This window comes from Podarcis gaigeae (genome assembly GCF_964106915.1).
Source record: "Podarcis gaigeae genome assembly, chromosome: 4".
In the NCBI taxonomy this organism is placed as follows: Eukaryota; Metazoa; Chordata; class Lepidosauria; order Squamata; family Lacertidae; genus Podarcis; species Podarcis gaigeae.
This window is the reverse complement of record NC_139677.1, coordinates 83,160,680-83,188,062: the sequence shown is the minus strand read 5'-3', so window position 1 is coordinate 83,188,062 and position 27,383 is coordinate 83,160,680. Positions and strand designations below refer to the sequence as shown.

Sequence of the window (27,383 nt, the reverse complement as noted above, 5' to 3'; positions counted from 1 at the left end):
AGTATTGTTGCATGCACCCCAATCCCTGAGCTGTGAGAGATTCCAGGGTTGCCAGCACTTACTCAGGGTTTGATTTCCTTGGAATAAAGGTCACTGGAGACTGGGGCATCTTTAGGATATATGGCTTTATTTACACACATATATAATGTAAGCATAAGATGGAAGGACTGACCGAATTAATTAACTAACTAACTAACTAACTAACTAACTAACAGATCTTGCTTGCTCCCCACTGTTGTTGTTGGTTTTTTTTTGGGGGGGGGGAGCAAAGTTTAGCCTCTGTCTCTTTCCAGCTTCCAGCTCCAGACCAAGACTAGCTCTTGGCCTTTTGTTCTCCTACTTACAAGATGACACGGACTGCAGTTCAGTGAAGAGGGTCCCACATGCAAATCACCTAGTCAACAGGACCATAGATTTGTACCAGGACCTGTGCCTTGCTAATGACAATGCTTTGTTTACAAGGATCAGCCTTCTCCAACTTGGTTCCTTCTGGGTGTTTTGGTCTACGACTCCCATTCACCACAGCTAGCCCAGTTGTACTAGCTTGGTTGATGGGAGTTGTAGTCCAACACATCTGGGGGGGGATTAGGTTGTGCAAGCTTAATCTAGACCCTCACATGTCTACTTTGTGAGTAGAGGTGCATTGCTCACATAATTTATTTTCCCCAGTAATGAAAAATGGGTACAGGTGTGTGGTGGTGGTGGTTGAAAAGGTGGACCTTTGAGTAACTTTGGTGACGACCTGTGCTTCCTGTCCCTGTGCTTACTCATAAGCATATTAGTATTTTCCCATCAATGCACCACTCCTGATGCAAAGGAAGAGGTGTGCAATTTCTACTCCAGACAACAGAGGAAAGAAATCAGCATCCAGCAAGACCAGAAGAAAGAAGAACAGATTAAGGGATACAGAAGTACTCAACAGTGTTGCACAAGGTACCAGTAGCCATGATGAGCAAAGCAATGCAATTGTCTCCAAAGGCTCCCTCTTACTGTCATAGTTCATCCAGTTCACATTAATCCTGTGAGAGTATGCAGATTTACTTATCAGGAAGTCCCATTTAAATCAGCGGAACTAACTTCTGAGTAAACGTGCACAGGCTTGGACTATGTTTTTCCTCCCCCCATTCAGAACACACTGGTGTCCAACTGAATTCAAGTTGCTTAAAAATTTGTAGACTTATTAGGACATTTTTCTCTAAAGCCTCTTTGGTACTGGAATTGAGTGTGGGAATCTGTTCTTTCTTTTGGTGGTTTCAATGGTAATTTATTGGCAGCTGTTACAAATCATCCTACAAGTTTATCATTTAAGCCCGTGTGGGAAATTTTGATTTTGGTCAATCACAATGCCGGAAGATACCCTTACTTGAAGATTATCTGATAACTTTATTACACAAGGACATGTAAAATGCACTGCCTCTTTCGTGACTTCATATGAAAATTCCAAATAACAGAAACTTTTGAAGGACATTCTTGCACTGTTTACGACAGCTAACTCAATTAAAAACTGCACAGACTCTTGTTGCAGTTCAGCTGTGTTTCCCCACAGGCTGTATTATAGCTCTCCAACCAGTCCCACAGCACTGAATGATGTCATGGGATCAGCTCAGCAAGATGAAAGGCATAAAGCGGAACCCGCTGGCATTGGGGAAAGCTTCCAACACACAATCCACAACGAGCACAGCTTGGGAACAAAAAGAAGAGAGAGAGAGAGAGAGAGAGAGAGAGAGAGAGAGAGAGAGAGAGAGAGAGGACTACAGATCCAGCCATTCAGCTCCAAGAATCATGTTTTTCCCCTCCTCACAACAAAAAAGGAGGGTAGGTAGGCTTAGAGCGATGACTTTTTATTAACCGTATTTGAGACAAGAGAAAGGCAGAGAATGGAGCACAACTACCTGCTATAAAGAAAGTTCTTTCTCTCCAGTCTCCCAAGCACTGCCTTTGATGTATGGCAACAGATCACTGATCAGATTACAGGCACTGCTCGTCTCCCTTTGATCTGCGTGCTTAATTTTATTTTCCTGGATTTGAATTTTGCCTGGGCTTGTGCTGACATACTTTTTTTTTTTTTAAGGAGATGAAGGCATTTAATGCAGAAGCTCTGGCAGAGTGAAATTCAGTTGCAGAAAGGGTGGCTATTGGATAAACAACGGCATACATCAGGTACTGTATTTTTTATTTCATTTTAATCTTACAATGTATTGACAGGCTGTCGGTTTTGATTTTTTTTAATGGAACAAAAGCTAGCTTGAAAGTTGAATAAATGATATTAAACAGCCATGCAGATAATTACAGTTTGAGAAAGGCATATGGTTGAATGTAGGAAATATTTTAACAACAGCCTTGTTGGGGGAATTTATTGTGCGATATTTTAATAAGAATAAACCTCAAAACCTCAAAACATGGTTCAGAAAAGAAATTGAAAGCACTGATAGTAACTAGTGTTCTTGGTACACTGTGTTTTTCAATACACAGTTGGAATACATAAAAAAGTTACATATGTAAATCTTAAGAGTTGTTCAGGTTCGCTTAGTGAGTACATAAGCAGCTGAGATCTTTACACGTATGCATTCTCACCATTTCAGAAAATAAATGGAATGTGTATTGAAATTATTTGAGGATCATGATCTGTACTTGTAACTCCATGCCTAGTTACCCTCATGCTATATACTCTTAGGGTTCCATTGAAATCGGGGGGCTCACCTCTAAGCAAATGTGTTTAAAAAATGGAGTTGTCCATGAAGTGAAAACCCTGAACTATAAACTGTATGTGTTAAATAAAGAGCACAACTACTCTAACTTTGCATGTTTACTCTGAATGAAGTCCCACAGAATTCAGTGTAGCTTATTCTCTAATAAGCATGCTTACGCATTTACCTGGGAGTAAGTCCTGTTGAACTCAATGATGCACTTCTGAGAAGTTATTATATGTTGTATCTTGTTGTAGCATTGAAGACTCTGGCTTCAATCCATGTGTCTGTGTGTTCTCCAGGTCAGGTTCTCCAACTGACTACATTGTCAGGACAGCTCCATGTATAGATGGAGATGCTGGAAGCACTCAATGGGCTAACCCTTGCATTGGCACAAAATCAATGTGCACAGTTGCAATCCTATCCATTCAAGAAACAACCCATGCATATCTCTGGGATGCAATGCATAATTATCATGGCAATTTATGGCCATGTTTATATATTCATTAAACGCTTTACGTTTTAATAGTAACAGCACAATCCTAAGCATTACTCAGTAAATCCCACTGCATCCAAAAGGCCTTACTCCCTATGTTTAGGATTACAGACCAAGGGCCTGCTGATCATAAAAAGAATATAATAAATGTTACTTTAATTTGTAAATAAGACTAACACACACTTTATTTATTTTATCTACTACCTTTCATTTGATGATCACTTTTTAAAATCCACTCTATCCTTTTTTGAAGTTTAAACAGGAAAAACAATGTAGGCTATATTATATGCTTATTCATATCTCCGTATCTTAATCAGACACTGCATACTTCAAACAATTTCAGGGTGTGGGTTTTTTTAAATAAAGAGAATTAACAAATCCCAGTATTTTTCAACATGGGAGTAAAAGAAATGAAATATAAAGCAGATCACTAACTCCTGCTTAAAAAGAAAAGCAGCTAATACCTAAAACATGCTAACTGAGGATTAACTGCTCTTAACATATTTTAGTCTTGAACATCTGTTAAAGGGTTTTGGATGTTATGTTTGAAAACCCAGCCTCTCAACATGAGATCATGACCATATTTTTTAGGACTGATAATCTATACCATGACCTCTGGCTAAACATTTATATACTTTGAAGAATATTAGTTGTTTTATTAACTTAAATAGAAGACTTTCTGAAAATATGGTCCTCAATTGCTGGTGCTCTGCATGCATGAAAACCAGATAGATGAGAATTTTAAAGAACTCATCCCATACAGTAAACTGGGATCAATTTAGGTCTCCAGATAGTTGTTTAAGAACCCTAATGTAATGTCTGTCAATATTTTAAATGTCTTTTCTTCCTGCTTTTAGAGCTACAACTTAAAAACATGACTCTCATGAGACTTTAAACAGATTCTGTACAGTTACCCAACTTATTTTCTTTTTAGAACAAGTTTATTTCCCCATTTCAATTTCTTTTATATCCTTATTTTATAACAGATCAGTATTCAATCTCTGAAAATTCCAAAAAAAAAAAAAATTTTTTTCTTCCTACCTACACTAATTTTATTATTACAGGCACATTGTGATCAACATAAATATTGCTCTCTTAATTTTACTAAATTATTTATTAAAGCAACAGTATAATCAATTACAGAAGATGTGCTGTGATAAATTCAGTGCCTCTGGGATCTTTTTTCTTATTTACTAACCTATTGGAGTCACTTGTTATTACCAACTCATTTTCAATCCACCCACCCACCCACAATTCATTCATGAAATCTATTTTTCCACAAGGCTGCTTTTGGCTATTATCAGGGCAATACATACAGTATCAAGCTTTTCTAGGGTTTAATTTTACATCAGTAATCAATAATCTGCCCTAATTGACTGTTATAATATTTGTCTAAGAGTATATGTCTAGCAACTTTTTCTCACAACTTCTTCTTTTGGGTCTGTAGGTTATTATATAAATATTTCAAAGACTTCTAATTTTATCTTATAGAGGTCTCTTGCTCCGTCTTTTTTTCCTTCAACAACTTTTCACTTTAAAAGGACTATTTAAAATAGCCAAAATTCCTGTCATCAGTTTTAATTTATTCGGTATCTTTAGAAGATAGTGGTGGATTATCAAATTCTTTAACTCTTGGCACATCAGCAATATTGATAATTAGGTTAGTGCAACCACATGTTAATATAGTGACCATTAATGGTAAACAATTTTATATGCCATATTTTCCTCTCTTGAAATACAGCTGGCATGGAATTTTTAAAATGAAAATGTAGTAAATTGTCATTAGGTCATGTCAGTGGGATGCCCTCATTTTATAATAAATTACACTTGAATTTCTGAAGATATATTAAACAGGTGGACAATCTAAGAAGCCAGGTGTGAAATAAGCATGCCCTGTCTTTGCTGCAATTAATATCCATTCCAATATTTCACATTCTAGAAACACAGTCACTCTGGAAACATACCAGACAAAATCTAATACAAAGTTAGGCACTCCTTTCTATTGATTTCAATAGGCATAAGTGAACTTGCCATTGAATTGATACCTATAACTTTCACACACCAAGTAATAATCTCACCACAGCCACCAAAAACATTTGTATTGGTAGCTAAACAGAGTTCCACTCTAGAATTATTCTTCCATCACCAGCCACAATCTTGCGTTTGTTTGTTTTTTTTAAAAAAAACACCTCCTGTGTGACAATTAATTATTAGGGGAAAACTCCGGTTGGTGTCAACATATAAGAACAACCTAAAAAACATAAACCAGTTAAAATAAATCAAAATTAAGAACAGATTTAAAGCCTGGGAAAATAAGCCTACACCCAACTTGATAGCAAGCTAGGAAAGCTGATAACGGGGGATGTTGTCACTTCTGAGAAGGCCATAGAAGGCCTCTGTCACACTTCACCCTACAGTGCATCCCAAAAAACCCCAAAACAATATCTTAAGGTTCAGTTATGCCAATATGCTGGACAGGTAGTCCTTCGGGTACCCTGATCCCAAGCCAGGAAATGCCTTATGTCAAGCACTTTGAACTGGGTCTGGAGACAAAAGTTGCTCCAGATCTAAAAGAACATGAGCCCACCATCTTGCTGAAGCTAAGCAGGCCTGGATCTGTTCAGTGCTTGGATGGGTAACTAGCTGTGAAATCACGAGTTGTAAGAAGAAAACAAAATGGTATAAATTCTGCCAGTCTGTTGAGATCATATTCAAAGCCCTCCTGTGGTCCCAGCATCCCCTAAAATGCTTGGTTGGGAGAGGAAGAGGACCTTTTTTATGGCTGCCCCTGAAATCTGGAATTCCCTCCTGTGGAAAATATGTCTTACCCTATCCTCACCTGCCACTGGCCTTATGGAAACTAACAACATGAACAACCACAAAACTTCAGTTTAACGAAGAATTTGGTTTTTATATGGTGGCTTTATTGTATTGGTTTTAACCTACTGCTATGGAATATTTTTTACCATTGCTGTTGGTATTATTGGAGGGGTTTTTGTGTTGCTTCTAACTGATATTTTTAATTGTGGTTTGATTTGGTTGTCAGCTGCCTTGAGCATTTGATAATGAAAGGCGGACTACAAATGGTTTAAATAAAGTCACTGTATACTTAGAACTCCACAAGGTGCAGGATACAAATGTGAAAGGTATAAATAACTAGATATGTAGGCAGAATAACCAGAAGCAATGTAAAAAGCAAATGCATAACATAAAAAAACACAGTGCAGCCTTCTGCCACTTTAAAAAACCCGCTGGTGGTTTAGTCTTTCATGGGCCTGATTCATACAGGATTTAATAATAATACCTGGCACTTATAATACTTTAGACTTCCAAAGCACTACACAAACATTCTTTAATCCTTTGCACAATGTTTTCAACAAAACTGACTTCAAAAGCCACATGTACATATACTATTTATTTACTCAACAGATGGGAGCAATTATTGATTCCTTCCTACAATCAAACTGTCTCAAATAACACCATAAACATATTTTAGGACTAGTAGAAGTAAAGATTACTAAAACACTCTGTAATATAATATTGACATCAGTTTCCAACAGCTGTCATAACAAGTACAGATCTGTCTTTAAACTCTAACGTTTAGAGCTGTCTCTGTCATTGAGCTACACAGATAATATTCCATATACTTCTGCTTTCTCATAAGGGTCAGTTCAGTTAACATCTCAAATAGATCATTCTTGCTTTTCCACAAGTGATTAAAATTAGGCAGTAAAGTGGAACAATAACAGGCGAGTAAGCTTTGCTGTTACACTGAACTCTTCACCAGATATAACAAAGAACTGGTTTGCTTTCTACAACTCATACAGGACTATCAAATCCACTGGTCTATCAATATACTTTTTAGAATCTCAAGGAATCATTCCCTATTTCCTGAGCTCATGGGTGACTAGCCCTTACTCATGTAGCCAAGAACGCACCACACCAACAGAAGGGAACATCCAATGTTTCCTGGTAGAAACAGCTGCTGCTTCCATAGGATGGCTGCAGGGATTAGGCAAGCAATGGTTGTCACTGCTTCTGATAGTTCTTCATGTTATTTCCCTCTAAAAAGGTACATTTCTAGCGCACCTTGTCTCTTAGAGTAGTGCAATGGAAAATCTGCAGAGGACCAAACTGTTAATGTGGGAGATGAAACCCATATTCGGTGCAATTATAGTTGATTCAGGCCTCACCTGTGCAAATGCCAAATGTAACATGTAGCTCATGTCTTCAGAGTACAGAAATTGACAGAGAAGCCTTGAAGTAATCACATCAGAAGGTCTGGTCTGAAGTAAGAGTGGGTGCCTTAAATGGATCTGAATATGCAAAACACTCAGAGAACCCTGAGCGACCTTTGAAATGAAGCCTATGGAATAATATGTATGTTCAATCTAGGGTACATTCTTCATTCACATAGGGTAAATGGAATGTCCAATAGGAATTGGGAGGGTGAAGGCAAGAGTCGTGTTCAAGGATACATTGTCTTCTGCAGGGGTCACATAGCAAGCACAAAGCCTTCCCTAAGAAACAAGTTGAAATGAAAAGGATTTCCTGAAGGCAGAATATCTGAAAACCACTGCATCACATGAAGAGTTGGGCATATGCAAGGTATTTCAGTAGTAGCAAGTGACTGACACTTTAATCCCAAAGATTGATAGAAAACAACACGGCAATCGGAGTCAAGTTCTCTTTGCTACTCCACAATGAAAGACCTAATATTACCAAAGAGAGTCAGTGATGGCTTTTCTGTCCTAGAAATCCAAATGCAAATTTGCACTAGCACAAAAACTTTGTAGATGGCCCTCTATTTGTGCACTGTGGTTAGTTCACTAGCTTTAATGATACATGCAGCAGCGAGCAATACTCTTGTTCAAAGCACAGCAGTCGTACTGGTGGTCCCAGGTGCATTTTCAGTTTAAATATATTACAGCACAATCCTATGCAAGTCTTATACAGCAAAGTCAACCAGGCAGATATGCCAGTATCACCTGTGTAAATTCACTTGCATCCTAACTATTCAGAGTTTGTAGAGCGGGTGCAATGTGGACTTTCATTTTGTTCCTTTCCATTGTCTCCTATATGGTGAATCCTAGTTACACCTGCATTTTTGGTAGTTAGGTTATCCCAAGCACCACAGGAAGAACCAGTAAACAATTATGATGCAGCTTAACTGTATCAGAAAAGCATCCAGCCAATTTGGTTGCCAATAAATATTCCTGAAGACATTTTTGAGATCATGGTCTTTCCAACCAGTGGCTTTGTTAATTGTCTTACTTTAAATGTTGTGGTGATCCTATGCCCTTTTAAAATATGGTTTTGGGTACTGGGGGGTTATTAGGGTTGTTGTTTTTATTTTGATGTATTTTGTGGTTTTATATTTTGATTTTATTCCATTAAGTGCCCTGAGACGTCGGGGTATAGGGTTGTATATAAATTCAATTAATAATAATAATAATCCCACCTCCCACCATCCACATGCCCCTTTTTGTCTGTTTACACTGGCATGATTTGCACCAGCTCTCTTTCAACTAGCATAAATAGATAAAACTGGAAGGGCGGGGAGGTAGCAGTGAGAGAAGAGAAACAGACATCCCATCCCTTCCTGCAGCACTACTCAGAAGTAAATCTGACTCTGTATACAATGGGGCTTACTCAGGTGTATTTACATAGGATTATCATTGCGGCAGGAATTATATCTTTATATTGCTTTTACTTATCACCTGCCCCAGGAAGGTGACCTTTGCGAAATGAAATTCGCAAGGCTGCGTTGCAAGATCAGAAATACCGAATATAAAAGTGGTAGGCAAGGGGTGACGGGTGGCGACAGCCCACAGCACAGAAACGGCTCCCCGCTCCCCTTTGCCTTTTAATTTCGTGGGGCGGGGGTGCGGAGAGAGAGAGAGAGAGAGCGAGCAGGGGACCCTTATCAGCCGCACTCAATAGAAATCATACCCCACCACATACCCGGCTATTAAAACTCCCTCCTCTTGCCAAGCGGCGCGTGGGGGACAGGCGCTGAGGGAAGGCCCCAACGGCTCTTCCCCCCCCAACCGTCACTGCGTCCGCCTCGAGTTTTAAGCGTTGCCGCCTCCCGGGAGGGTCACGTGGCGTGACGGCCTGCGATTGGCCCGTGCTTCCCAGCGCGGAGAGGGAGGTGGAGCGGCGGGTGGTTGCCTAGGCTACGAGAGGGAGCTGCGGGGCAGAAAGAGAGGCGGCGGGTGGGCTGGTTAGCTGGCGAAGGCGGAGGAGCCGCTGTGGGGCTGGATGGGCGCCTCGCGCAGCGGTGGCGGCAGCAGCAGCAGCCGGTGGCGGGCGGCTGGCGTAACTTTTAACGGTCACGGACACACCGCCGCCTCTAAGCTTTTTTTTCTGGTGGGTTTTGCTGCGTTCGCCGAGCCAAGTTCGCCGAGCCACGATGACGGTGAGGCACCCGCCGCCCTGGAGCTGAGGGAGAGGGATGAGCCCTTTTGCTTTCGCGAGGTGGCCAGAAAGGCGTCGGCAGCAGCGTGGCTCAGGGAAAGGCGGAGGCGGGAGGGAGGATTTTATAGGAAGGGTTTGCTTTGGCTAGGAGGCTGAGGGAGCAGTCAGCGCCGAGAACGTGGCTAGCTGCTCGATATTGGGATTTATTTCCCAACTTTTGGATGCCGCCTTTCCCCCGCTGCGCAACCCAAGGCGGAATACACGCGATGTCCAGCTCTCCCGCCTAGGCGCTGGCGGTACCTCGTCTCGCTTAGCCCACTAGAAGGTGGTGGGTGGTCGTCCTCAGACCATGCTTTCTGTTTGTGTTATGCCAGCCAGGGAAGGGATGGTTTCAGTACCCAGGGTTTTTTCAGATCTGTTAAGGTCACCTAGTGAAAGCCTTGTTTGTGGTGGCGCCCTGACTTGAGAAGTCCCCTTCCTAGGGATGTTTCCTTAGTTATACTTGACTCCCTCCTCTTATTCTGAGCTTTTAATTTCCGACAATGTTTTTATATGGCTTTGCTATTGTAGTGCTATGGCCTTACTATTGTTCTGCTGCGTGGTTTTGTTTTTGGGGATGTGTTAATGTTTAACCCCAACCCCCCACAGCAATCTGTAATTGTAAGATGCTCTGTGGGTTCTTATGCCCCCACCTTTCAGTTATATGTCGGTACAATCCTGTGTGTTTTCTCTTGGTATTAAGTATCAATGTGCCCAGTGGGGATTGCTTCCGGATAAGGATTTCAGTTTTGTAGCTCTTAAATAGTTGAAACCCTGGTGTGTCAATGCAGTTTGCTGGTGCTGCCTGCTGAATTCTCACTTAAAGTTGCTCTCTTTCTAGTCTCTTTCCATTCAAGAGACTTTGAGTGGAATTGTCCTTTCTTCTTTTTACTATGCTATGTGTCTCTTCTGCCCATAGCAAACAAGCCTAAAGAGGAAAATATAAATTGTACTTACAGAATTATACCCACTCAAACAAAGGCTGTCAATGCACAGATGAATAGGTAGGTCTTAAATACAGAATATTGGAGTAAGGATATAACTATACTATCAAACAAGATAGATGCTTAAGAACAGATAACTTCAGAACTTTAATTTAAACCCAAATGCTTGGATGGAGCACCAGAAGTGGCAAAATTACTTCAGGCAAGTTCAAATAAATGAAGGATTATTTGGCTTTCCAAATGGGACAATGTTGCAACCAGATAGCAGCTAGCCCTCAAATAGTGCAAATTAGCAAAATTGTGTCGAGGGGTAACAACAACCGATCCAGTTGGAGATTTTGTAGCACATAAAGCCTCCCAAACAGGTTGCTTCAAATCGGGCAGTCTCTCCCATGCCAGATGTCCACTGGGAATGGTGTTGGTGGATGCGGAGAAGACCTTTAACTTAGTGGAATAGAGAGACCAGGAATATATGCCTGTACAGAAGAAATTTTACCAAAACTTCCATAGCTATGGCGATGGCAACAACAAACCCATGGTTTGAGCTTAACAAAGATAACAGACATGGGTGCCTTCTGTTCCTCTGCCCTGTGCCTTAAATTGAAGGGTTCAAAATAGTTGACATTTAAAATAAGCTCAAATATGCACATAGATGTTGCTGATATACATGTGCAACCTCCCTTACTTTGAATGTTGAATTTGACAAATTCAAAAGTATCTCTAATTATAAAGTAGCCTTCAGTAAATCAGCAGTAATAAATGTTACTACTTCAAAAGTAAGAAATATAAGAACAAAAGAAGAGCTTGCTGGATCAGACCAATGTGCAAGGTTTATACCTTATTTCGTGGTATGATAAATCATGATAACAGCTGGGAGTGTATGCTAACTGGCAAGAACTTTATCAGCCCATTATACACTATGTCAGAAAGGGATTTGAAGCATTGGCCTTTGAAAAAAAAAATCTGCTGGCATGGATTGTATGTAATAGTAAGTACACGTGTTGCCAAGGCTGCTGAGGTTTTTTCCTTGCCCTTAAGTTGTCAGGAAAAGCCTTAACAAAGTAGTAGTGCTTGGTTAGCTATTTTGTCTGTGCTGGTAAAAAAAATAAATCAGACTACATAGAAGTAAGTTCTAAAGGTCTGTGGCTGTGTGGGATCTTGATGTTTCTTTTTTTGGCTCAATATGCTGCTTGGCATTACCCTTAATTGCAGATTTATTAGAAGTTCATTCAACAATCTGCAGTTGACTCTTTGCCTTTGGATGTGTTGGTGTGGTTAGGGAGAAAAGACAGACCTCATATTTGCCAAGTCACCCATTCATTTACCTTTCATTTCTGGAATGGGTTCTCATATTTAACCTAATTTATTGGAATTTGGAAATATGGGGGAGTAATTCATTAACTACCTAAAAAACTTTATTTGCTCAAAAGACCTTTATACTTTTTAGCATAACAAAAAGAGGAGCAGAAGTCTTTTGCCAATCTATCAATATAACCCATTAATATATTTTTCATGTGACCCCATATCAGAGCTCAGGTTACTTGAGATCTACCATCCCAAAGTGTAGGAAACATGTGGTAGGATAGACATGTTCTTCCAGATGTGCTGGGAATGTTTTTTTTTTTTAAAAAATGGGATTTAGAATTGGCAAAATGGGAAAATTTTGAAGTCTGTTGTTTATAAAGAGTGTAGATTCATGCAATTCTATATTATTGACACTGGCCATCTTCTGCACTTGCATTGTTGTTGTTGTTTAGTCATCTTATGGTATTCTTTTCCCCCGTGGTGCTCAAATAGTATGGATAAGTGGAGGTTTTAATCTTTTCTCAAACATAAGGATTATCTGGGGAAAGTGTGAGAGGTTTATCAAAAGCTTATGTGTCAAGGAGGCCAGGACTCAATAGTCAAGTATCTTTTTATTATACATTGTTCCTCTTTTCTTTGCATGTGAAATCTAAAGAAAACACATTGGTGATATGAATGTAGGAGCCTTTATTGATGTCAGGTTTGTGCAACTAGGTTTATAAGTTGAGGAGGTTGGGGGAAGCAGATAGGAGGTGCTGAGTGCGATAGAGTAATGCTTTATTGATTTATTACACGTTGTATTTTGCTAATTGCAGAAGCTAATCTCCATGACATCTGTTTATATTTTCTTGTAGCTACATAAATACTTATCCACCTGAGCTGTTTGTGTTGTGTTGTCTGGCTTATTAGATCCATAGTGTTTCCCTTGTGTTTACTGTATGTAATTGACATAAATACAAAATATATTTGCTGTAAAGTAAGATCAGGAAATGCATACGGTGAAATTATACCAAATTACCACACATGAATACCTGAAATTAGATGATAGAAGGAACATTTTAGAGTGACAGTACAGTAATTTCAACCATTTATGATTTCAGTGTAGCTAAGTCTATCCAGAACACTAAACAAGAAACAGTACAGCCATAACAAACTTCCAATAGCTTTGAAGTTGCTCATATTTACTGTTTCCTCAACAGTGAAACCTATTCCCTGTTATTTAGCCGAGTGTTTTCAAAACTAGGGGGACTTAAAAAAAATTATTTTGTGATATGTGTAAGGGTCTAAATAATAATTAAAAAATTGCAATCCCACTGGGGATGCCCAAGACTTTGGGCATCCCTAAAATAGCTCTTTCCTGTGGTCTAAACCACTGAGCCTAGGGCTTGCCAAGCGGAAGGTCGGCGGTTCGATTCCCTGCGACGGGGTGAGTTGCCATTGCTCGGTCCCAGCTCCTGCCAACCTAGCAGTTCGAAAGCACGTCAAAGTGCAAGTAGATAAATATGTACCACTCTGGTCGGAAGGTAAATGGCGTTTCTGTGCACTGCTCTGATTTCGCCAGAAGCTGCTTAGTCATGCTGGCCACATGACCTGACAAAACTGTCTGCGGACAAACGTCAGCTCCCTTGGTCAGTAAAACAAGATGAGTGCCGCAACCCCAGAGTCATTCACGACTGAACTTAACTGTCAGGGGTCCTTTACCTTTACCTTTTTATCCTAGCTATTGTGCACTGCTTAAATTTGGGGTGGGATGGGGTTCTTGCATCCCCACCAGTTCATTTAGAATTCCTGGGTAGCCTGAGGACAATGCTAAGTGCAAAAACAAGTATTAAACAGACTCTTCTCTTCTCCCAAATCTGATTCTCCAAATAAGATTTCAGACTCCTACAGATGCTTTTGATTTTAAGAAATTAGGGTTGGCATACACACAACTTATATGAAAGCTATATTTTAAGCTTAGTTGCTGCTTTTGAAACTACTTAGCCCTGAATGTTCTTATCTATCTATCACACCAACTCAGTGAGGTAGGTAAGGCTGAGAGACTGTGACTGGCCCAAGTTAGTTTCACGGCTTAGGGGTTTGAGCCCTGATTTCCCCTGTCCTAGTCTAATAGTCTAACCACTGCACCACTTACAAATAGAAATGCAGCAATAGTAAAATAACAAAGAATAGTTAGCTTGAATAGTTAGTGGTATTATTTTTACTTATTTATTGCATTTATACCCCACCTTTTATCCAAGGAGCTCAAGGTAGCGCACATAGTTCTGTCCCTTCTTTAATCCCATCAAACCAGGTGAGGGTAACTAATGGATCTCACACCCTTGGTGAGTTAGGGGCTTCTCCTGTTTATGAAGACAGTCTCTGGCAGATTGAGCAGATAATACCAATAGTGGGTCCAATGGTCAATAAGGCAGTTTCTGCACTTTCTGTAGAGGGAAGTGAGGGGCAGATGGCGTTTGTCACCCTGGGAAGGTAGCCCATCTAGGAGAAGGAAAACACTGATCCTAAACCTCCGTGGCTTTGCGAGATAACTTCAGAAGAACAAAAGGCTAAGAAGTAAACCCTACACAAATCTGGAGTGGAGTCCCTAAGATGGTTGGATGGTGCCTCCTTCCAGCAACTCCTGCAGCCGAGCTGGTGCCAAATGTGTTGCTCTGCTTTCCTTTGTCTTGTTGCCAGTCCAGGACCTCCATACACATTGCCCAGGCTTGTGCTCTGAGAAGGTCACTTCAGTGCTGCTAACACAGCAGTTTGACTTCATCCTTGGAGGCACACTCCATTGTCTACTGAGATAAATGGATGCCAACAACCCTGTGAAGTAGGTTAGCCTGACAGGCAGTGACTGTTCCAAGGTCACTCAGTGAGCTTCATAGTTGAGTGGGGTTTTGAATCCTGGTCTTAGGCCAATACTCTAACCACAACACCATACTGGCATAGCATGTGGTACTTCAGCTTTGTGGGGAGACGAATAGAGGCAGGGGGATTGAACATGTCAACTTAATACTACGAGCCTCCACACTGCTCTCTTTCTCTCTCTCTTTGTCTTCCTTACCCACTTACCCAAAAGAAACCTAGTTTGTAAGGCAGCAAACCATACGTGACATACCTGGGACAAAGTTCCATTGAACTAGTGGGGCTTGTGAGTATATTGCCTAGGACTGCACTGTTAGTTCCTCGAGGAAGAGATCTTTCTTTGCTTCCACTTTGAAAAGTACTATGCACATTGACAGCGCTATGAAAATAATTATAAAAACCTTACAACCTATTTGTTTGCCTATTCATTTTCTGCATGCACTACAAACAGAATATAGCATAAGAAGTCTGAGGTTTTTGAATATTTCAAGCTTTATAAGATATTTTATCTCTAACTTAAGCTGTTAATTTTAATTGTCATGTTATTAATATTTATTGAATTTATATACCACCCTATACCCGGCAGTCTCAGGGCAGTTCACCTACTGTGTTCATACTGTTAGTGATATGGGCTGTACAAGGTTTTTAAAATGCTTAGTGACCATTTTTTCTAAAGCATTGTAATGGAATAACAGTTTTTAGTTATTCTAAACCATACAGAATGAAAATGAGAAATAGAGGTCCAACTTCATGGAGTCTGACTGGCTGAAACAATAGGTGTTGTAGTTTTAAATTGTTGCATGTTTACATATGGAAAAACAAAATATAATGCTGCCCACCACAACATGCAGACTGGTGTATGTTTTGGAACTTGGTTTAAAAGTTACGAAGGATTATGTATCCCAGATATATGACCACATTCACATTAAAATTGTTCTCTTGTTATATTTTAAACAAACTTGGGAGATACTTCTCTTTAGGCATCAATGTGCTTATATTACTGGCTGCTATCAGATGTGGATGGGGACAGATCACAGCTTAATTTAGGATTTGGACAATTTAGCAGAAACATTCATTTCCTTTGCAAAACAGTATTTTCTAATGAATGTTTTATGTTGATGTGGCTATCCATTGGTGGGGGAAAAAGTTTTTATATTGTTAATTATAACTTATTATTAATATTAATAAGTAGAAACAAAATGTCTACATTAGTTGGATTTGGGATACACCATTTCTGGACATATTTTGCTCTCTGTATACACAGGAAAAGGATAGACTGAATGGCTTGTGTCCAACTGACATCAGTACAGTGCCACTTGATAGCAGCAGAGAACAAATTTGCCCAATAGCAGCCTATTATTAAGTGCAGTAATGTCTGTTTTTAAACCAGAAATGTTTGAACTGGAGACAGAAACAGGAAACACGCAGTTGGCACAGTTTCATTCCTTTCAAGACTTGCTTCCAGGCAAGTCAGTCAGTTTTTTGTATGTTCCAGTCCTTTTATTTTTTAATCTAATTTTCTTTGTGAAAAGCACTATGTTATTACTGTACTGCATATTCTGATTCAGGGATCATACTGCATGCTACATTGAATACTCTTCCTACGTATATTAGCTGAGCTGTCTCCTGAGATGTTTCTGTGAATTGAAAAGTGCCTATAAAACTTGTGTGATTAGAAAGTTCAGACATATCTGCTGTAAAGTACTGAAGAGAATTTGCAACTTTTGAGGCTAAATGAGTTCTCTGAAATTTAATATCCAGATGTTCGCAGACTTCTTTTTGGAAGTTCCAGCAGTTGTAAACTTCAACTCAGAGCCTTTTGATGAATTGCTCTATTTTGGAGGCTGAGTAATTCTTCAATATATAGATGAGGCAATCAGCTTAGAGTGCGCAGCAAGATGAGCAGATGTACTTGGCTAGTAGTAGAATTATGCGATGTGAAAATGTTTGGCTTCTGAAGGGTAAGACTTAGTTTCTGCATGTGAAATTTCTGACACTGGTACTGGGTTTGGCAATGTTCATAGGAAAATGTTAGATTTGCTATTCAATATAAAAATACTCAAAGAATTGCATAAGAAAAGAATATCTCTGTAGAAAGCTTCATTAAAAAATATAAAATATGTACACATAGCTTTTTGTATTATTTTGCTGGCATTTGTTAACCAGAGATAATTGGGTACAGAGGCGGATTTTAATTTTATTATATTTAGATCCTTCCCTTAGTTATTGATTGGAAAAACTTAGAGCAGATGGCACAAAAAGTACAAATGTGTCAAAGCAGGCCAGTGGAAGGAGCCTTTCTGTCTGTCCCACTACCTGAGAAGTGACTAGCCAATTGGGAGGGGCACTGTGGATCAGCAATGGAATGAGTCTTTTTCAGGTAAATACAGTTAAGACTCATTCCATTATCTTAGCATGATTATTGTTTATTAAATTTATACCCTATCCTTTCTGCTCTCCAGAAAGTACCTGATAGAATACTTGCTATGATGTTTTTTCTATACTAGTTTAATTTCCGATTCTTTTAATATATTATTTGTTAGTCCAAGCCTTTGGATGGGATCAGATAATAACTGACAGATCTAGCTCTTTTGCAAATGGGCCCCAAAAAGTTGGTTACCTCTTGTTCTGTTGTACAGTATTATTATCATAATATTGCCATATATCACAATTGTTCCTATTTAGCTTAGTTTATCATTACCAGCTTTTGAATTTTCAAATACCATAATTAAGCATATAAGTTGTAAGCATGCATCACCAGCGTGCTGTGCTATGAGGATTTTATGAAAGGCCTCTTGAAACTGGAAACCTAGAAAAAAAGGAGTGCACTTGGACATTATAATAGTGATTTGTTTTATTTTGCATTACATCCTGCCAGTTGCCTTGTTACCAACAGTAACATTAATTATCATCTAGCCCTTGGGATCAGCAGACCCAGAAATCAGGCACATAATGATGTGAGCTGTGCACATAGCTCTTCGGGCACAAATGAGATTAAGATTTTTTTCAGTAGGCCTTGTGGGGACTATTTGCATATCTGAAGTTATGTGCACTTGTGGTTCTTTGAATCATTGGAAGTGACTGCTGCAGCTCACCTTGAACCCAAGAGCCCTAAGTCTGAGTGTGAGGAGGAGAAGTGACTGAAGAATGGGATGGGTACCTAGTATTCAGACATTATTTATATGGCTGCTCTTTTTCAGCCTTGGATATAGATATATAAAAGTAGTATATTTGGATCATAATAAAAAGATAGCATACCCAGCTTTTAAAGTGTATGACCAATTATATATAAGAAAAGCTGTATCAAATTTGTTGTCCCTCCTATGCTAACAGTTTTATTCCAGTATAGTTAGTTGGTCTTTTGCTTCTTCCCACATAGTTTTTGCAGCACCAAATGACCTACCCAGGGCACAAGCTGAGACAGTGTGTATGGAGGGCCAGGGCTGCCCAGATGACAAGACCCACCAACCTCACCTATTCCTCTTTACACCTTGGCAAAACAAAAACAAAAAACCCTTAGCTCTTGCCATCGCTCCTTTGCTTGCTTGAGCCACCTGCTTGCACATGGCTCCCTTCTCTTCTTTCCTCCTCCTTCTAATTTTGTCTTGGCTGCCTGCCCATCCATATCTCCATCCTCCAGATCCCTCCTCCTCCCCTTCCCTAGATCACCTTCCTGCTCACATTTCCTGGGTCTTTATCTCTGTCCTTTGGATCCTCTCACCCACCAGCTCAGCAGCTCACCACACTGCCACTTGTCTGTGTAGCCAAACTGCAATGTGACAACATCCTTAAGATTTTCTATATTAGAGAAATTTGCATGCCATTCTAGCCAAATGCTGGCTCAATGAGTTGCTTCCCAAACCAAGTGCATGTGTGGACCTATAGCTATGTTCCTTGTGCATCAGGCAGATTTTCTATCTATGTTTATGTCCAACATACCATAGGTTTTCAAATTAGAATTGGGGTTCTAAATCAGGAAAGAGAAAGGTTCTGTGCTGAGTATGGTTCAAGTTTATGTTTGGCTTGATTCTTAGCTCCAAACAGACTCTTTGTTCATGGCCAGTAGAGATTTACTTTTGATGAGCCAGTAGCTGTGACTGGATTATTGGAGGATTTGCTACAGTTCAAAGTTGCAGTAACTTAGATAGTAATGCTGATTAGGATGTACCACTTTGGATCCCATGTGAGAGTGGACAAATGACTGAATGTTCCTTTGTACGAAAACATTTACTGCATGTAGAAATCTATATTGGAGGGCAGGGAGAATGCTAGGCTAAAAACCCTTCATTCTGTCATTTAGTATATATGTGGAAGAATGTATTTCTCTATGGAGCATGTGGAAGACTAAAGTAGCACAGCCCAAACACTTCTGTAAAGGCTAGGTCAGATTTTCAGGAGTTACCAGTTTTCCCATATGTGATTACTCACCATTGTGCAGGCCTAGAACCTAGATGCAACACTGCTAGTTCATCCACCCTGAAGTTTTATAATTATTTTCTTTTTTCAGATTTAGTACTTCATTAAAGGAAAGACTTCAGAAATGGATACAAAAAGGTCACAGTGGCATTCTAGCATGCTGAAGTTGCTGATACTTCTAATATGTTTTGTAAGTAGACAATTTCTTAATGTGTGTTGTGAATTTATGCTCCAGTGGGTTGCACAAATGGTGGTAGTAGATGACTCCCTACTGAGGGAGTCAGAGACAACAGTGTGCAGAAGTAACAGGTTGTCCTGGGAGGTTTGCTGTCTTCCAGGTGCATAGATTTACAGTGTGATGGAGTTGTCATCAAATCTTATAAAGTCCACTGACCACAACCCTTCTGATTTGTGTGGGTACAAACAATACTGCCAGACACAGCCTTTGACATATAGCTTGGGCTATGAAACTCTGGGCAGGAAGTTGAAGAGCCTTGGGGCAAAGGTGGCTTTTTCAACACTCTTTCCTGATGACATTTGTGGCCTAGGAAGCGAGAGGTACCGGTAAATACTGGAAGTAAACCACTGGCTGTGCAAGTGGTCTTCTCAGGAAAAATTTGGCTTCTTGGTCTATGGTCTCCTCTATTTTGCCAGGACATCAGGCAAGATATAGGTTGCACCTTACAGTGGTTGGCAAGAATATATTTGCTTAAGAGTCTTGCAAACCTGATCAGGAGAACTTTAAATTAAATCCTTATGGGGAGGGAGACAATTTTACAGACAGCAGGGGAACACCTGGTATTGGGTATAATAGCTTCATTGATGCATAGGAAACTGAGGTGGTGCTTAAAGGACAAGAAACTACAAAATGGAAGCAGCTGGAGGGAATGACTCATGATTTCAGTTATTTCTATACTAATGCTCACTATATGGGAAACAAGCAAGACAAATTTGAGCTCTTAAAACAGAATGGCAAATATGACCCAATAGGCATTATTGAAATCTGGTGGGATGAGACTTATGACTGGAATGTAGAAACTGAAGCATATAACCTGTTCAAAAGGAATACACCAAACAAGAAGGGAGGAGGAGTAGCATTGTATGTAAAGGATGTATGCACTTGTGAAGAGATCCAAGATCTGGAAGATGGAGGGCAGATAGAAATTATATGGGTAATAATTGTAGGAGAGGCAAGCAACAGTTACCTTAGTGTCTGCTGTAGACAGCCAAGCTAGACTGAAGACTGAAGACTTGGATGCCTTCCTAGAATAGATTACCAAACATTCAACAAAGAGATATACAGTAGTCATGGGAGACTTACACTTCTCCGATATTTGTTGGAACTCAAAACTCCACCAAGAATGTATGGTCCAACAAATTCCTCCATTGCCTTGCTGACAAGTTTATTTCCCAGAAAATGGAAGAAGTGACATGAGGATCATCTATCTTGGACCTGGTCCTCACCAACAGGGAGGAACTGATCGACGGTGTGGAAATACTGGGAACCTTGAGAGGCAGTGCATTTCTGTCAATAGCATCTACTTCCAGGAAAACACTTCAAAAATACAAATGTTAACTATATTTTAAGGACCACAGATACATATCACCAATTTGACTTTGCTTCTAAACCAATTTAATTAGATAGATAAAAGTTACAACTATTTCAGTTACATGTCTTAATGATAAAATGAATCTAAGCACAGATGTTGCATCAGTATTTTGCTTTCAAAGATTTTTCCTACTGGAGGTGATTAGGATAAAGCATAGCTTTATCCACCAATAAAGAGAGCTCCAATACTGTAAGGCTACTGTTTCAACCAGCAAGATTGGAAGCTACTGCCAGTGGTCCTCTCACTGACTATAGCCTGCAAAAAGGCCTGAAATGGAGTGTTTCAAGGTAGGGTGCCAGAGGCTCTGGGTCCTAAGAAGGGCCACATGCCAAACGTTCAGTGGAATTTAATCCCAAATAAGTGCATACAGGACTGCAGCCAGGGAGCACAATCTCAACACCTTGAAGGCACCAGGGGGGAGGAGCAAGACATGTAGGATTACAGCAATAGAAAGAGATTAACTGCAGCACTATTAATTAATTTTATATTTTCATTTTTAGACAAACACTGTAATTTGTGAAACTGGAGACTGTAGAGAGCAAGAGTTCAGGGATCATGATGGAAACTGTTTGCTATGCAAACAATGTGGACCTGGCATGGAACTGTCTAAGGTATGCGTGTATATTCACATTCTCTAAACCATTTTTTCTTTTGATCCTATGTTTCGCAGTTATTGAGATTAACTTGAGTATTATGTATTGAGTCACTGAGGGTTGTGAAATGGCACTTAGAAATGACAAGCGTTTTGTTAAAAATTCCCAGTATTAAGAACAGTCCTGCTAGGTTAGACCCAAAGGCCCATCTAATCCAGCATTGCTTTCCCATAGAGGCCTACCAGATGTCTATGGGAAGCCCACAAAGATGACACATGCACAATAGCACCCTCACATTTGTGTTCCATAGCAGTTGGTATTCACAGCAACCAATATTCTGTGATACACTTTGGCAGAGTCATTTTATATCATTATGAGGCTATTCATAATTTTTAGGCCATTCCTTTATACACAAAAACATGAAATATGTGATTAGATTCTTAGCCATATTTGGTTCTGGAGTAAAATGTTAAAACAGAAGCTTTGTGGTTTCTGCTTTCTTTGAACTTATTTGCTCAGAGCATCCACAAGCTTAAAATTTAGTAAGAGATTTTATTCTTAAATAACATTACACCCTTTCTTCATTGCTTTTAGTTGAATGAAAAGCTGTGCATCTTATGAGTGTCATAAATAACATTTAATACTGCTGCTATGTGCTTTTTGCCACTTGAAAGAGCAGAAAGTATTTTCATGCAACGGAATGGTTGCATTTGCATGTAAAGCTAAATAATTATTTGTTGTGACTTGCTTGAACATCTGAACCCACCCTAGGCAACTTGCTGCTGTTAACAATAAACCAAGAAGTGAACCCATGGTTTGTTGTTAGCTTACAAATTGTGTCTTTTTTAAACTAAAGTTTGGGGTTGTGGTCAAACCCAGTGGATTTTTCTTAACCATGGTTGGTTTGCCTAATTTGAGCTCAAAAACAACAAATCCAAATGCAGATGAATTCTTATAATAGTCCTTTAGACAAGAAGTTTCCCATAGAAAGTAGTGTACACTGAGAGTTCATGACAGAAATTGAGATATTCTGGTGGTGACTCAGATTAGATTTACTTAGGGTTGTCTAACCATCTTTTGTGAAAGCCTCTCCCTTAGTTAACTGCTTCTTTTCATCCTTTATCTTTGGATAGATGGTAAATATTAGCTCTTTGGTTTCTGACACCTCAGAGCAACGTTGCTCATTAAAATCTTACCTGATTTTTGTCCAACAACCTATGATACTTAGATCTCCAGGGGCAGAGTCTTCTCCTCCCATTTGCTTGGGTGGCCAAGTGCCTGTAAGTTTGGAAGCAAAACAGGACCACCCAAATATAAAGTCATTACTTCACACCTGCAGGCTATGGTAGAACTCATGGAATGGTGTCTTTCTGCTCTCCCTATTTCCTCAGAATAGATAACTATTGCTGTTTTACCTGTCCTTCCAATTTCTACCTTGTCTAATTCCCAAATCTTTCTACCATTGCATTATCCGGACTCCTGTGGTACACAACTGCCTCCATATTAAAGATCTCCAAAACCACATTTTATTTATACTTGCATGCAAACATGTATCTTACAGTGAATACACATGTAAGATACATGTTCACATGCAAGTATAAATCAAAACATTGGCTGTTCTTGTAAAATACCTTCCCTTTCCTGCTGGGGCAGGACAGCAGTTTTATTCAGGCTGCAGCTTTCTCCTTTCTCAGCTGATTTGCTGCTCCTCTCCTCTCATCTCCTATGGGCTCAGGTAGAAGCTCACTAGAGAACTGAGAGATTTGGGGAGGCAGAATGAGGAGGGGGCTGTTGCCTTGGTTCTCACAGGAAAAGACTTCTCATTCTCTGCCCAGCTTCCTTGCTGGAGCTTCTTCTGGGAAGATCACATTTGGTCCTTCATATTCTTATCATATCCCCCCCCCCCCCTTCTGCCATCACTCTGTGGCCTGGGATATTTTGGTAAGAGAGCAGCAGAAGATTGAGTCATATTAATATATCTGAAAAGTCTTTGGGAGGCATGATAGTCCCAAGTAAAATACTCAAATGCTTAGGAATCCACAGGGTTTTATGTTTTCTTTTACTTTGTCGCATGAAGCACTGAGAAGGGGCAGAATGTGGTTGCAGAGAGAAAGGAATGGGGTGGCTCGCCCCGCCCCTGCGTGGCTTCCTCTACTGCTGTCTCCAGTTGGTAGATGGCATATTCCAGGGTGGACCCTTGTCCCAGCAATGAAATGACTAGACCAAGCCCTGATAGAGAAGCCAGTAAAGTGGGGTAGGGGGAAGAGAGACAGAGCTGTTTGGGAGAGGGGGGTGAGGGAAGAAGAGGAAATAAACTTCATGTGTGTTTGTACTATTAACTCATGGCTATGGAATTCACTATACTTCCCCTTGTTCGATGGAGTCACTGTTAGCAGTACACTGTTAGCAATACACAGCTTGTATCTGTTGATTCAAGAAAATACAGGTAAAAATTCCTGGTTGACAAGACCTTAAGTCTGGGGCAAGTACTCTTTGATGAGAGAACCCTTAGCAGAGATTTAAAATCACAAAATATGCAACAAACTAAAACATGGAAATAAGGGCTGTTAGACCTTTAAAATATGCCCTTGTGAGTTCCAAAACATCTCTCTACCCCCAGCATAGGAAAAGACCACAGGTTTGGTAAGTTAAGAATTGGTTTACTTACAAACTGTCTAAAGGTCAGATTCATGTCCCTCCCACTGTTTTTAGCAGGCTTCATTTTGGGAGTGGTTGATGAAATGTGAGCTCTTGAAGAGCCATCAAGGTGGCAGCCACTGTTTTTGTTTCCCTCCCTTAATACAGTGCCTCTTCCTTAGTGATATGGAGGTTGGAGGAGGAATGGCAGCCACTAGCCTGACAGAACTTCAAGAGCGCCAGTGAGTGTTTTCCTAAACCCAAAAAATAATGCCCACTCAAAGTGCATTGCCTTTAATGCCTTGTCAAATATGCCTGTGAAATTTGAGGGGTCATTTGGGTTTAGCCCTAGTTATAGCTCATTGCTTGCATCAGTCTGAAGGCTTATGCAGTAGATAATTTCTAAATAAATTATTATACTTTGTCCAATTCTCTGTCCATTTAATTAGATATATGTTAGATCACCTTGCTTGCTTTTAACATAGTACTCAGGAAGCTAGTCAATTGTATGTGCTATTTAAAACATATCTTCCATATCTTTGGCAAGTCTTTCAAAGGAACTGTTTTGAAGCAGTTACTGGATAACATTTTGTCCTTCAAAATTACCGTATTTTTCACTCTATAAGATGCACCAGACCACAAGACACACCTAGTTTTTGAAGGAGGAAAACAAGGGAAAAAATATTCTAAATCTCAGAAGCCAGAACAGCAAGAGGGATCGCTGCGCAGTGAAAGCAGCAATCCCTCTTGCTGTTCTGGCTTCTGGGATAGCTGCGCAGCCTGCATTCGCTCCATAAGACGCACACAAATTTCCCCTTACTTTTTAGGAGGGAAAAAGTGAGTCTTATAGAGCAAAAAATACGGTAGCTCTTTCAAGCAATATGCTTTGCAACTCTAACTACAATATGCACATTTCAGAATATGTTTTTTAAAAAGAAACAAATTACTTCATATAAAAATGCTGTGTTTTAGTTTATATAGTATTTAAGGGAAGGATGTGGGAGAAGTGTCTGCTCCTAAAACTCTTGTTCCTGATATCACCCCTATCCACTACCATTTGCCAGAACAATATAAATGCAGATATCCCTTGCAGTTTGTTTATGGAATATATTTGCAGTAATGACATACTGGTGCTTATTATTATCAAAAAGGGACTACTATGAACATTGTAACCCACTCTTATGACTCTGAATAAGAATTTGATCTTAGTGATTTCCCCCCCCCCCAACAACAGGCATAACTTTAACCTCCCTAAAGCCAAATGAGAGAGTCTTTCAGTTGCTTCCTAAAGGCAAAGCTAATCATTATGTCTAGCAGAGGGCTTTTGTAGAGTTAGCTTTTGCAAGAAAGACACCACTTGGCTGGTTTTGGCAATAGAAAATTACAAGGAGGGAAAGGGTTTCCCAAAGAAATAGGAAAGTGTGGGATACACTTGCACTCCCTTTTTAGAGTGAGGACAACTGGAGAACTCAGTGACATCGCAGGACCATATCTGGTTGGCTACATAGCACTTGATGTCATCATGCTTACTGTATGACCCCTAAATATTTGGAACCACCCAGTGAAGAAACCAATTCCTTTTAAATTTGCACTGAAACAGTAGCTGGAAACTGCCACAAAAATATGCAAGGAAGAGCGTAAGAGAAGGCTTTATAATGAGCACTCTAAAATAGCAACATGGTGGACTCCCACATAAACCTGCCTATGCATGGAGGTTATTTTCAGAAGCCCTCCCCAGCCATCTAAAATGAGTCGGGTGGTGGTGACTGGGGAGAAGGCCTTTTTCAGAGTGGCACCTTGCTTAAATAATTCACTTCTCAGAGCGCTATAGGTAATGTATCATCCACATCAGTCAAATACCCTTTTTATTTTCTCAAGAATTTTAACTTAATGGTACAGTGGTGCCCCGCAAGACAAACGCCTCGCAAGACGGAAAACCCGCTAGAAGAAAGGGTTTTCCGTTTTGGAGGCGCTTCGCAAAACGAATTTCCCTATGGGCTTGCTTCGCAAGACGAAAAAATCTTGCGAGTCCCCGCGGTTTCCCCCCGCTTTTTTCGCCCTTTTCCTAAGCCGCTAAGCCGCTTAACAGCTGATCGCTAGAAACCGCTAGACCGCTGTAGCGCTAATCCGCTAAGCTGTCAATGGGCTTGCTTCGCAAGACGAAAAAACCGCTAGACGAAGAGAATCGCGGAACGGATTCTTTTCGTCTTGTGAGGCACCACAGTATATTTTATGTTGCTGTTTTTATTCAGTTTTTGCTTTACTATTTTATTAATGTCATTGATGCTGTTTTATTGTATTTGTTATATCATTTATGTGCACCACCTTGGAAATATTGAAGGAAGGTGCACACATTCCTTAAATAAAGTAATTTGCACTCCAATTTTGCTAAATTAATTATTATCATATTCTAGCTATTTTTGATAACATAGCACCAGCTCCTCACTATGTTCTCAGTGTTGCTAATAAACATGGAAAACATGTTAATATTGGTAGTTAATATTTGGGTTTTTAAAAATTGGATCCATGATGCCTTGTCTTTTTAGTGAAAAGCAGAGTTTTGTACTTATAGAGATGAAACATGCATATTTAAAACAGTTGCAAATGGTTATTTACTTTCTTAGTTTAGTTACTATCATTTGATACGCTTTTATTTTTCCTGTTTTGATGTAAATGTCTAAGAACTTAGAACTTCTGCATTTTCACAAACCTAGCTTAATTAATAATGGACAGCTCAATAATTCCCATAAGCCTGTAATAATGTAGCTGTGGGAGACCATGGAGTCCTTTGTCATTCAAATGCTTAGCCGTTTCTCAAATAAAGTAGATGAATAAGTATTGCTTATAGAAGTAAGGGAGATTATTAGTAGTGGAAGACACATTTGAACTTGCTGAAAGGATTGCTTTTGTCTCTAGAAAGTCTTATTCTCGGAAATAATTACACTGAGTCTTTGCTTCATCCTTGCAATCTCCCTTTATTCACACTTCTAAATTTCTGAATAGTGTGTTCTTGCTTGTTAATCCCTACAGGAATGTGGCTTTGGATATGGGGAGGATGCCCAGTGCATGACATGCAGACCAAACAGATTCAAGGAGGACAGGGGCTTTCAGAAGTGCAAGCCATGTTTGGACTGTGCTCTAATAAATCGATTTCAGAAAGCCAATTGTTCTGCTACCAGCAATGCTGTTTGTGGAGACTGTTTGCCAGGGTGAGTTAAGGAATCATAAGGAAACTAGAAATAACTTGTCTGCAGGGTTACTACAACACAGTTCAGATTTAGAAAGCCCTACAATCTGAGACTTGGCTGGCTTTCCCATCATAGACTGATGACTCTACCTTTTTGTTTTGCTGATTATATCTTCAGGACTGATTTCATGTCCTT

The 27,383-nt window shown here is 39.8% G+C and overlaps 1 protein-coding gene across 10 annotated transcripts in view; it reads left to right on the top strand.

Moving 5' to 3' along the window:
• The first annotated feature begins 1,642 nt into the window (after positions 1 to 1,642).
• The window catches only part of TNFRSF19 (TNF receptor superfamily member 19), a 52,548-nt gene continuing 26,807 nt past the window's right edge, over positions 1,643 to 27,383 (top strand). The window contains exons 1-6 of one of the 10 annotated variants that reach the window (XM_083737063.1): positions 1,660 to 1,815; positions 2,072 to 2,160; positions 7,687 to 7,791; positions 19,252 to 19,350; positions 21,271 to 21,381; positions 27,031 to 27,209. In XM_083737063.1, coding sequence (XP_083593189.1) covers positions 19,285 to 19,350; positions 21,271 to 21,381; positions 27,031 to 27,209 — 356 coding nt within the window. In that variant the 5' untranslated portion in view covers positions 1,660 to 1,815; positions 2,072 to 2,160; positions 7,687 to 7,791; positions 19,252 to 19,284. Of the gene's footprint in view, positions 1,816 to 1,837; positions 2,161 to 7,686; positions 7,792 to 9,337; positions 9,605 to 19,251; positions 19,351 to 21,270; positions 21,382 to 27,030; positions 27,210 to 27,383 lie in introns of those variants that run through there. The other 9 variants (XM_083737059.1, XM_083737065.1, XM_083737066.1 and 6 more) reach the window with 9 other exon arrangements.